The 13,462-nt window shown below is 41.2% G+C and overlaps 2 protein-coding genes across 4 annotated transcripts in view; one reads left to right on the top strand and one right to left on the bottom strand.

The window, feature by feature from the left end:
• Nucleotides 1-8,251, top strand: part of LOC128894792 (uncharacterized) — an 86,276-nt gene extending 78,025 nt beyond the window's left edge. Inside the window, exon 3 of the mRNA XM_054156793.1 lies at nucleotides 7,193-8,251. Coding sequence (XP_054012768.1) covers nucleotides 7,193-7,518 — 326 coding nt within the window. The 3' untranslated portion in view covers nucleotides 7,519-8,251. The remainder of the gene's footprint in view (nucleotides 1-7,192) is intronic.
• Nucleotides 1-13,462, bottom strand: part of LOC128894757 (uncharacterized) — a 356,479-nt gene that overhangs the window by 76,405 nt on the left and 266,612 nt on the right. The gene's annotated exons all lie outside the window — the stretch shown is intronic.

Below are 13,462 nucleotides of genomic sequence, written 5' to 3'. Positions count from 1 at the left end.
TTGATTATATTGCCATCTCAATTGAATATATACATTAACTCAATAAAGGTATTCACAAGAGATTACTCCTACCTAATTAATTTATATTAGCCACAGATTATCCACCCCTCGTATTTGTTACCATCAAAATCAATCTTCGTCAAACTATACAATCGAAGAAACCACGTCGAAAACGTTAAGGATGATATCGAATAAATGCTCAACGTCTAGAAATACGAGTTCCTTTGATCCGTTCGAGGATACTTAGCCGCGATATTCGACTTTCCCATTAACTTTGAGCAAGAGTTGACGAATGATCAGTGTTTACATTCGCTGTCTATCCTACCGTCGAGCCGGGGCAGCTCCCTCTGCGCTGCCGAGCAAATAAATATTTCTATACACCTCCGTAAACACTATATCGTTTTCATCGTCCAATAAAACACAACCGACTCCACAAACTACTATGATCATTAACCCTTCAACGTGGAGGCATTTAAATGCCCCGTCTACACCGAGGGTCTTCCAAGCGGAGGAATATCATTAAGAATCGATTTTCTCCAGACACGCGATATATCATCCCGGGACCTGTTCCTTTATCTACGAGCCACGAGGAGCCAAATTACATTTGCTCCATTCGCCTTCGAAAGATGGCATCAACGTCGTCACACTGCAGCTTTCAACGCTAAAGGGTTAAACACAGAAAGCAAACAGGTCTCTTACCGTTGAGAAGGCCCGCACAGTAGTTTCCGAAATCAGGAGCCTTGCAAAGGATCAGCCAAAAGATACACGAACTTCACTGCACTGTCCAGATGTCCTCACACGCGAACTTAAATCCTGTCGCACGCGTCGACGGTAAACATGTCCGCTTTGTTTCCAAGTTTGGTAGATATTTCCGATTACTTTGCAATAACTTTCACGATAATCACTGAGAGTAGTCGCGTCAATTATTAATTGAGAAATATATTTTTATTCTGCAAATTGGAGGCAGTAATCTCGTTATGTTTACGAGCCAAGCGTATCCCATCACTCGATAAATATTAATCATGATTACCGGAGAAATTATATTATTATTACTAGACTGCGGGTTTTATGATTTTATGGTAAACGTATGCAGATTATACGCACTTATATGCACTTGTGCAAAGTGAAATATTAAACGTTAAATGAATCAATGTTGCCAGTACTTTATATCAGAATGATAATTGTACACATAATTTAATATTATAGGATACCAATTACATGCATTTTATAATTTTGGCATAATTTTCGAAACAAATGTGCACCAAAAATAAAAGAAGAAGCACCACTCCATCCAAATGCAACCAAGGAGGTATTAACTCTATGTCAACTCACTCGCAAATGTCATTTTTATCAACTCGAAAGCACCAAACAAATAATAAAAATCATAATCATTTAAAAAATTCTCAAACAAACAAAACACTTTCGATTTCCCAAAGTGGTACTCCAAAAACCAACCTCCGAATCGTATAAAAAAAAAATCGTTAATCGTGATACCGATTTCGCAGTACTGGATTACATTTTCGCTACGACATTGCACGGTTTCTGCGCGATTTCACCGAATAGGGAAGCACTGTATGGTGGATCGCGCGATCGGCGCGCGTGCAGAGCGGACTCGCGTGCGTGAAGGACTCGTCTCGGCCACGCGTACGCGCATGTCGCGCGATCGGTAACACGGCAATGGTGTAATTGTTCGAACACGCGCGCCACCAGGCTCGGCTGTGCTCGGTTGGGAACGAGAGCGAGTCGTCCGACGCGATCGGATGCTGCCGCAGTGAGAGAGTCACTGATGGTCCGCTCCGATCGTGCGTTAAGACGTACCCTGGTCGCACAGAGCCATACGCCCCTCCAACCTGGGCATGATACTTGCGCCACATTGCCCACACCTTCCGTTTCCGAAACATTCCGATTTAACGATCCGCCCGGGGAGCCTTGTCTAGATAATACGTAGTACAAAATAATTGATAAGAAAAATTGAATACACTTACAAATTCAAACGCTGCCGGAACTTCATGATATTCAATCTCGAAACAAAAAATTTTATTAGTCAACCTATACACGAATTAAAATCCATGTGATGAAATTGAAATACTTTAATTTTTTCTATAAGCTTGAACTTCTGTCTACGATATACAGTCAGAAGAACTTGTATCTGCGATATATTAATTCGTTGGTGTCTGCCAAAGAAGATAATTGTGGTTTTAATTGCGTTGATAATGATGTTTGCCAATTCCTCGTCGAACGAGGTAATTATTATCGCGGATGGTTCGTTTTAATTTAACGACCGCTCCGATGGTATCGTGTTTACACAAGTTCGTTCAATGGAATTTAATTTCTTATTGTATTGGAGTAATTCTAGGTTAAATTAGAGCACGTATCGAGTGAAATAATAGTGATTGGACTTTTCCAATTTGCTGTTGATCGAATCCAGTTTGGCGATAATTGCTTAATTCGCGGAACACTAGCAATTAGAATTACGCACAAATTATTTTAAATGGACAGCGGTTAAATAAAGAAACTATGATTAATTAGCACTAGGATGAAGGCACTGAACAAGTTCTCTATTTCTCACAACCGACGCCCATGACCGCTTAAGAGAGACTGAAGGTTCCGCGATTCGTGACTGAGCGGCCGAAGTCTAATTAGGTGCAAATGCATAAACAAAATACTGTGCCAGGTACGGTTCAGTTAAATTCAGTAAACTCATTCGGTAAACCGAACATCATTATTCACGCAAAACAATGAGATGCATATTAACCCAGGCAGGGTCCAATTCTCGCTTCATTATCAAAAATATTTCATCACAAATAGTTCAAGTGTAATTTAAACGAAAAAATAGTTTCAGCCGTGTGACATCAACAAGACTACAAAAATATAATGGTATATTCAAAATTAGCATTTTCTGAACCCTTCCAAAGTGGAAAATAAAATTATATCGTAATTCTCATCTAAATTTGAACTCCTTCGCCAAGTACTCTTCGATTAATTACGAAAACTTCATTCACTGAATCGATTGAAACTATAACCTACGCGACTAACTTCAATTTTCCGAAGACATTCCGTAAGCCAGTATCGATCGATCAGCATGTGAGATTTAGATCAGCCTGTGGCGCATAAACCAACGTCGTAAAAGATAATTACGCGAAAGAAAAATCGACGACACGTCCGTGGTTTATTTAGACGCATGTCGAGGTAAGAAAGAGTAAACATAACCGAAATTGAGTATATAAATAATCGTGCGCCTTCGAAGCAGCGAGGGGAACGGAACGAATTATTCTCGGGGCCCGCGGCGATTGGAGGCGCTCAATAACGATCAATAGCGTGTAATTATTTCCAGGATAGAGCGAGAATGTGAAGAAATAAACGATCGAGGAGGTGTATCCTGGGTGGTAGATTAGAAGTTTTCGAGTTGCACGGATGTTGAACGGCGATGGAGCCGTGCCTGCGGCCGAGACTTGCATACTTAATGACACGAGCGAGTCCGTGGCTATTTCCTGTAATAAGGATCTTCGTCCATCTGCGCGGATCTCGGAGTGAGCACGAGAGGAATAAGAAAGATAGCAGAACCCGTGCCGCATAATCCACGAGTACGGCTAATAACCGAGTCGTTGGATGATTCAGCGGTTCCAGCAAAATACTAATTGTTCAACGCACCGCACTTGTAAATCCGAGTGTTTGTCGTGCAAAGCGAGAGGGTTCCAGCGATGCACGTTTCCGAGGACTAAATGACACTCGTTTGCGATCCCATCGCGAAGAAGACGAAGCATTTAAAGCGTGTAAGTGCACTTAATTTTTATAAAGTTGCTTTTATGTATTATCTAGGCAAACTTCTTTTTTAAGTGAAATTCATTTGGTGCATTGTATTACTAGGTTGCTTTTTTTTCATTAGATTTAAACTGGTTTGAAATATAACTACGATAAATTAAAATATTTTCTACAACAATATTCATCCTGCGACGTCTTATTATTAAATCGTTCGACGAAGTAATTGTAATATACTGGAAATTATTGAATCCGGTTTAGCTTCGGGACAAGGATTATGTACTTGCACGACGATTTATTTATGGAGAAAAGAAATTTAAAAATACGTAAATATTATATCACCACTATAAACACGTACTCATTGCCCTTAAATAGGTTTTAAGTGTGTGCAAATTAATTGCAGCGACAAGTACATTTTTCATGTAGATACCTGATTTATTTGTTGTAAAAGAAGAGTGCGTGATAAGAAAGACGGAAAGCGAGAAATTGCGACACGTGCAAGGAAATAAATTGTAAATTACGCAATGAAAATGCGCAGGTCGATAGTGTGACCAGTTTTCGAGCAGTAAAATCGTGAATATAATATTGACATAAACGCTGCTCTGGTGATTTCAACGCGTGGCAACATAGCTGGGGAACAAGTTATTCCATTTGAACCGTTTAGTCTCATCGAGCGACATTTTATATAACGTTTTCGAGTATAAAACTTTCATTACGTAACAATCTAAAATTTGCTAATAGTCAAGAAAGTTATGTATAAAAGTTATTGAATATACAGTCAGTCCCTTAAATATTCGTATCCTGTGAGTCTATTACAAGAATATGTCCCAATTAAATAATACGTTTGATATTTCCAAATTAATGTTTCATTACAAATATGTACATGAATAAACATTACACGTGTATATTTTTATAATGAAAAATTTATTTGGAAATATCAAATCCATCATTTCATTTAGACTTTCATCAATCGACATAAGTGGTACGAATATTTATGGGTCTGACTGTATACATGATGAATCGCCTTTGGCAATATAAATACGTTTGAGCAACATGAAAAATATAATTAATTTGATTACTGATCGTCCTTGAATTTCAAGTTCATGCGAACAGTTGTGTACGCGATCTAACGAGTACGGGGAGCGGTACCGTTCACCTAGGGCGATTAGCAGAACGCGAATCAGGCACCGAAACAAATTTTTCACGCCATCGCGGTTGCGAGTGCTCGTCCCGTTGTTACTGCGGCCGAAGAATCTCAACGCGAATTCCGTCGCTGCTAATCGCAGCCGATCTCACCAGGCAACGCTTCGTCGAAGTACCCGCGAGTCGTTTAACCTTATCCAAAGAAGCATCTGTGTTTCAGTTATAGACAAAACTGTGTACATATTCAGACAGGGCTGCGATCGTCGGACAATATCTCTGATCCGCGGGCGCTGATAATCTGCGGTTATGTGTCTCCGCGACATACTTATTCAATTAAACCGCCATGGTACATTTGGGAGCCAAACAGAAAATATAAAATGAAATAGAAATGAAATACATAAAATAATAAAATAATGAGATAAATCATTTTACATACGTAAAAGGCATCCTTTTACATCCAATCCACCGAATTCTTTCCTTAATTATTTTTCCGGGCACAGGGCGTACAATCAGCCTTTTGTTTCGATGACACGAAAGGCAATGCACCCGCGAGTCGTTCGACCTTATCAACGAGGCATCTGTGTTTCATTCGTAGATAAAACTTCGTACACCATCGTAGACGCGTCGTGATCGCTGAGTAATATCTCTGATCCGCGGCCGCTGATAATCTCCAGTTATGTGTCTCCGCGACACACTTATTCAATTAAATCGACTGCTAAATATTCCAGTTATCCTGGCCAACCACGCTGCGAGCGTTAACCTACATCTCGAGTCAATTAATTACATTCTAATAAACGCTGGAGATAAAGAGTGACGCTAACTATTTATGCGTTGCGTGACTGCTGAATTGTTAATCGAAGTCGATGCCCCAGCGTGAGTTCGCGTCGATACGGGAATGTTCACCAACCGATATGCGACTACGGAGGAAACCTAATTTTACAGTCAAGATGCGAGTATTCGAGATTCTAGAATCTTGCCTGGCCCGAGTAGGTGGGACGTGGAAAATGACGTATGTAGTTGGCGGTTGGATAGCGTCCAAGTTTATCTGGCATTCGAGCAATCTTCTTGCTTGTTATTAATGGGGATGTTCGCGATAAGGGGAAAAACGAGATCTTGGAATTCCTTCTGTGCATGCAGAAGGGATTTGTTTGAGAGGATTGCTTAGAGACTGAGTGCATTTGGGTAGTGCGCAGCTAAAACTGTTTTTTTTTCTAGTTTGGGAAAAAGGACATTAGAAGAGACTGTGTAGGTAGCATTATGCTGTTACAGAAATAATTATATTTGAGTTGAGGGAACTTTTGTCGTGACACAAAAAATTGGGAGAAAGAGTCTTCTCGTAAAAAACATTTTCGAAATTGATTCTTTGAAATACTTGACGAGCTTCCTTTGTAAGTGCAAGTGTCAAAAGCGTGGACCTGTTGGGTAACCTACATGACTCGAACATCATCAACAATCCCCTCGCGAACAGAATATACTACATTCATTAAGTTGCTAGATGACAAGGACACCCAAGAACTGAGCGTTTCAGAGAGAAATCGACCCTCTGGAAAAAAGAAGACACTCCAATTCTTCAATTTCTGTTCAGTCACCAAGGTACTCGAGCGTCGAGTATCATAAAATCAATTACCTCGGCTGCTATCTCTCTCGTAACCGAGCATAGTGTTTCGCTGTTACGCGACATTGCCCCTCGCGTAATTAACGAACCGAGTTAATCACTTTCGAGCAGCCATTAGCCAAGAGACATCACGTGGCGAACTGGCATAATTTCGATCGATGCTGCCGATTCCATCGGTTCTCGATGTCGCAACCGAGCCCTTATAACAAGTTTCAACCGCCTCTAATATTCGGTGTACAGGGTGTCTCAGCACGACAGGAACAAGGCTAGCGATTTTTTGTGTAAAAAGAAATCGAAAACGTAGAATAACATTTTTCGGCGTGACCTTCTGTTGTCGAGTATATAAATTTTTAAAACCTGCCTGATCTACGTAAGCGTAACTATACAAAGTGAACCATCTACCCTTACAATTATAGATAGCGTTTAAAGTAACTATTTCATATGAAATGTTTATACACAAAAGTTACTTTATGTTAAGTAGAATATATTACATGTAAATTACTTTTGAGCTATCTTGCTTTCCTACAGATATATCGAGCTTCCCTTCGATACCTTAAATGAATTACCTAGTTTATCCAATTACCAAAATTATATTTTCGTAACAGGAGGACATAGAAAAGAAATTCTATTTTATATTTTTGCCACGTTATTGCACGAAGAATTTCTCTTTTACAGGCTGTGCTTCGATTGCTGGGACATCCTGTATGGCGAGAACGACAACTGCCTCGAGGAGGAGGGAAGACGACGGGAAAGAAAAAAAGAAAAAGGTGGGAGCCGACTTAGATCGTATGCAGCATGGTGTACCGAGCAATCGCTGGTACCAGGTGGATCAACGTGCGCGTACACGCACCGCTTACGCATACAACAATGCTTACGCACTGGGATCGCAATTAGCATACCAGAGCGTTCCAGGAACCCGAGGAGTCGTTCTTCTCGGAGCCCAGAGGCGCAAGGCGAGTTCGGTGACTCATTTGCCGATGCTGAACCTTGAGTTAGAGTAGAATCTCAACGGTATGTTTAAACTAATTCTTGTTTCACAAAAGGGAGGATTCACTAAATTTCACAATTTAGAGACGCGAAGGCGGTATAGTGGAAATCAATTAGGGCACTCGAAATTGTTTATCGTGGGTCCTCTTTTGGAGAACATAATGCAAATTCACGGGGGGAAAGAGCATAGGGCAGGAAGAACTATAAGTTGTTTAGAAATTGATCTTCAAGGATCTTTCTTGTCTAATGCTTGATACAGAAGACATAAAGATGAGAAATGCCATTTTTGAATGACAGTAGTTACGTTTCGAAGAAAAATTATGCGAAAGGTGTTGTAGTGACGCAATAATGACAAATAATTTTATGAAATCAGGTGAAAAGAATTCTTAGAGAAATAGTCATGGGAACAGGGTATCATTTCAAATTCGTTCGCACGATGTACCATCAGCCACGCTCGAGATTCCATCAACCCATTGCGACAGGAGAGAACTATTTGAAATTTCATCATTTATAGATCTACGACTTAAGTAACATCGCGAAGAAACAGCTTTCTCATTCACACGTTCGGTGGACAAAAGGGCCTAGCGCTAGTCTGCTCGAGGAATGCAATAAAATTATAAGTTCCCTTCGAGATGGAGAGAAATTAATACCCGGAGAATTCTGTGTGCATTAAATAGTAGAGTTATTCCGTGGAATTTTTATCAGACATTTTAATTGGATCTAAACGGTTGTTTAGTGACGACTTAACTTTTTCAAGTTTCACATATTGAGACATTTAGAAAATTTCTACATGTGCGTTCCGAGGTATCCTGGAATTCTTGGTTTTACAAATTTTATTTTTCTAAAGCAAAGGTATTAATAGGTTTGACCAGAAGTAAAGGAGAAAAGACTATGGAGAATTGTTGAAGTTATAACAATTTCACATTAAAGAAAAATGAACCCATTTTAAATGTATGATAATATACATTTATTGAATTTGAAATTTCATGAAAATGCAAAGAAAAAATTCAAATGTCACAGAAATAGTTCCATCGGTATCGGAATATTCAAGTAAACCACTTCCTAGGTAGAGTATTCCAATAAATATCTCACTAATTCTTAAGACTCTCACAGTTACTGCAACAGTTCGAACGCCAAGCAACTCAAAGCACACAGAATCAACGCAGGCAAAACAATTCCGTGTCATCGAAGGAGGAAATCGCTGAAAATCGCTTCCCAGGTCGATAACCGTGGTCGATCGGGAATCGAATCGATCGCGAAAGCCAAGGGGTGTCGCAAACGCGTGAAACTCGAGCGACAAAGTAGACTTATGTCCGTGTTCCTCGTGCCAGAGGTTACGGCGCGGTAATAAAAGTCATGCAGCGACACCCATAGAGGACGACGAGGAGAAAGAGAGCGAGACAGTCGAAGGTTTCGTAATATCCTAACAGGACAGTGAGACAGAGATGTGTGTATAATTTATGCGAGACTTAAGACCGTTGCAAAATCGGCTGCAGTCGACGTCTCGTGATTCGACACGGCTTATCGTCGTCACCGTGGCTGGACAAAGGATCGACAAAGGATCGATCCGAGGGATCGTGAAACGGACTCCCGCCGATTGATCGTCCACGTAGACACGATAACGCCTCGAGATCGACGCCAGGGCCCGGGCGATTTTCAGAGAAAGTTCTGGCGCGGCTCGTGATTTGCAATATCGAGACCCCGTGAGCCATAGCTAACTTCGTTCGAGAGGTACGAACCACTTTGTATGATAATTGCGTGAAATTGTAGTTTCGTTGCATCGGAATAACCCGGATTCCGAGTTCCGCGGACAGGAACCGTCGACGAAACAATCGTTCTCGGTAAAAAAAAAGGGGGAATTCTGACACGGTGAGAAACATCACGCGTCGAAGAAAGTGAAATTTCGCCTGTCGGGTAATTTAAATTGGACGTTTGGACCCTCTGGAGTCTGCGCAAGAATTTGAAGTGCTTTAGATAGGCAAACTGAACCTTTTCGAATGTATTCGTAACTGGGTTAGTGAAAATATTGAACACTCAAGGTGGAAATTACAATTACAATCTTATTTGATGGCAACTGTGCTAGACGCCATTATAGACAAGTTTTCAGAGTACGAATGATTGAGTAGAGAGATCCGCGCGTTGACCTGGCGATGAGTGCTACCGTCACGCATTGAAGTCACCCGAGTGGCGTTCCTATTTCTATTAATATTGCGTTCGCGACTTTATGACACGTAACAGCTGCGTTTGCCGGTTTATTCTCTCGCTGATGTCGAAATCTCAGCTTATCTACCTCGAGAATAGACGGACGTTTGTTCCGGAGATTTACAATTCCATCGAAGACTGTCATTTAAATGGCGCCAGTGGAAATCAGTAACGCGTACGGTAGATCATTGACATTTAGGCAGAGCATTGCTTAAACAGTTGATCTTTAATGGGGTTTCTTTAATTAGAATTGATTACTACTTATAGAATTAATAATAATTGATGCTTGCTATAGAAAAATGATATCCAGTTAATGATGTTTAAACCAACAAAATAAAATAAAATTCAATGAATTCCAAATTGCGATACAATAAAATATGAGCAATAAGCGTGTAAAACGTGCTTGAATCATCTTTCAAATTGAAGTGAAAGTTCAAGGACCTTCCATTTAACAATGATAGAATTTTCTTGGGGCGCTCGGGTAAAAGCATCGCGGCGGACATTTTAGGCGAGCGATTTCACCGAAATCCACCTTTCGCGGCGTATCAAGGGTATCGAGATCGATTTCGTTGAAAGTTAATGGAGCACCTCGTATGGATTTCAAATGATTTCCGGGTCAGAAACCGCGAAGAGGATGGGAAGCGTCCTCCCCGGCGCACTTGTCGTTCGCGACCGCAAAGTGCGTTGCTTTCACGAAGTTATCGGAAAAACCGCAAAACGTACGACCACTTTTCTCATTACACGCAGAGACGTTACGATTGTATAACCATAATCGAGGAACCGAAATCCTCCGCGCAATTAGGAACAACTGGTGTCGCGACGAAGAAAGTGAAAGGCCAATCGTCGCACGGGTTCTACGTTTCTTCCCTTTTTAAGAAAATCACGCGTTAGCCTATTACGTAGGAATTGAAATTTATCGGAAGCTGGCCGCGAAGTTATTGCTAGGTGGTCGATTCCGATCGACACGTGTGGTATTTGTTTTGATAAAAGCCACGGGCCCAGACGATATTTGCCAAGCAGTTGCGTAAAGGCTGTCATCGATTACGTTTGGCTCGATGGTTCGGACCAGTTATGTATATCGACGTGATAAATCTCGCTCATGGAACCTATCGGGATTCACTTAGTTGCGCTCAGTTTCCGCGGAACATAGCGAGACGCACAAGATTAATGATGCGTGGTAAAACGAAGAAGCACGATTCTACCATATGTTCGATTATCTATTGACGATTTTCAGCTGGCTTCGATGTTGCTTCACAGATCGCTGATGTGTGGACTGGTCGTTTTATTTATGGAGAAAATACAACCTGATTCTTAACCAATATTATGATACATCACTTTAATATCAGGACACGTACGTTAAGTACGAGAAATACGAGCGTTATAACTTTTATAATCGTAACGTGAGGTATGCGAGGAGGAACGACAAACTCGAGAGCGCTGGAACGGCGACTTAATGTCGTCGAAATATCGTCAAGATTATTCGTTGGACCGCAGCCGACTTGATTGGAGATGAGCAAACTCGATAAGGAGGCTGGGTCCCCGCGAAAGAATTTTCAGGGCTGGGAGCAGGTGTCGTGTACCGGGCAACCTGTTTCAAGATGGCGAGAGAAAACGACGAAACAGCCAGCCTGTCGCCTTCTACGATGTCCTGGTCCCGTATTCAAATTCTTGTTCGTCGATTCACGCTCGAGACTGGGACCGACATGGAGTGTACTGGCTTGCAAGACGTGTACCGCATTTCTCAGGTTGATATAGATAATTAAATTATTTTTACTGCATTTATTATACTTAATAATATATTAGTATTTCATGTAGGATTTGTCTGTCAATATTGAATCAATTATTTTGTTACATGCACTCTTTTTAAGCAAGCTATTTCCAAACAAGTGTCCTTCGAGTAATCTTTATACAACCTTTAAATGTCCTTTAACTAACTCTCACGTGACATAAATAACATTCACGGTTCTCCAAAACATTCTCAAGCGACATTCGACGGACCTTGATTTAACCTTTTCCCATAAACGCTTAAATCGCCGCTGGAGTTCTGTTAATTTCCCTCATTCACGATTCCTGCATTACGTTTCGAATAATGCCACGAAACGTCTACTTTATGCCCCAACTCTCGCTCCATCGAGGAAATCTGAATAAGTGTAAAGTGCACCGCGACCCAAACTGCAACGTGAAAACGTATCATCATTGTTTTCGCCGGGAGAAGAAGAATCATCGAAGGACCTCTGGCCAGGCACGTCGGAATCATGATCATCCATCGTTTCGCGGTCGAGCACGGTGGTGACCTCAAACGCGAATTCGAAGAGAACCAGTGATTGGCCAGCCCTCGCTTCATTACGACGCCGATCGTAACCACGCGAGCGACCGTTCCCTCGCGCCAACGATTCTTAATCGACATACCGCGGCACACCACCGTGCTATTACTGTAATTCAATAATGGAAAAAATATCGGTCGAAACAAGCATCGAATTAACTCTTTACGGCGTCAATTTTGTTTTATTTTTCGAGTAAGAAATTATTTATACAGCCATGAACTCATTAACACGTTGGCTGCCAGGCTGAAACTCGTGAAAATTTCTACAAAGTTACAATTTTGTTCAGAGACCATTGAAAATTAGGTAATTTAACCCTTTGCACTCGGATATCCCCTATGAGGGGACATCTTGAGTCTAATAAATTTTGTTAGTGACACCACTGCAAACATAAAGGTAGACTATTATATGTAACGCGATTCTTATTTTTGCAACGAGATGGTCCAGAGTGGAAAGGGTTAACATTTATCGTACTAATTAATTTTTTAACCTCGCCCAATTCACGAATTCTCTCCATGTTGATTTTCATTATCGCCTCATCTTTGGAATTAATTTGCTTAGTTTCTTAATGAAAAGTCCTGTCATCCATTTCTGGGTAACGTGACGATCAAAATATCAATACTGAAAGTGAGCGCTGAGTAGGATAATTATAAGAGAAAACTTGTGAAAATAAAATTCAACGAAAGAATGAATTAAAATATAACAAAAATATCCGTAGGCATATATATTCTACTCGTCGTGTTTCTAATCTCTGCCCACAAAAATCCATGCACCATATAAAATACATCAGAAGGCGACACAGGAAAATCTCTCCTCGGCGCATAGGCGTAATCCAACTTTACGGCCTCTAATGCTCCCCGACTGATTTAAAGTTCGTTCATCATCCACCAACACACGCGTCAAGAGGGAGAAAGGAAGAAGAGGGATCCCCGTGTTAGATCGAGAGGGACCCAGACACACCGCCAAGAAGTTATGGGTATAGATTATCGCCGGACAGAGAAAGGACGAAGAATCGCACAACCGTTAGGAGAGATTGAGAGATTCTCCGTGTTGGAAAGTGGATACACCGAACGGGGCGACCGAAGGAGCGAAAAAAAAAGAACGAGAAAACAGAGATAGAAGATAACGTAATCGTTCATTAGTTGCGATAATCGTTGATTTCGGTGCGCGATCGGTATCCGTGGCGTCGAAATACGCGCATGTATCGGCAATTAACACCGTAATTAGGCGTAAAGGCGATAAACTTTGTGGCGAGTATCGCGAGAACGGGATAGACGGATGGGGAGAAAGAGGCATTCGGGATATTAACGTTCGATCTTTCGCTTTATAGAATCCCGATCGTAACTCTGCCGTTGAAACGGGCCCCGGCGTTATTTAGAAGCGCGGAGCGGTTCGTCGGGTTGGCGCTGGTTTCGAATAATAAATTCAGCCGCGT

This window comes from Hylaeus anthracinus, unplaced genomic scaffold (assembly GCF_026225885.1).
Source record: "Hylaeus anthracinus isolate JK02 unplaced genomic scaffold, UHH_iyHylAnth1.0_haploid 4, whole genome shotgun sequence".
In the NCBI taxonomy this organism is placed as follows: Eukaryota; Metazoa; Arthropoda; class Insecta; order Hymenoptera; family Colletidae; genus Hylaeus; species Hylaeus anthracinus.
This window is presented reverse-complemented; position numbering and strand designations above follow the sequence as displayed.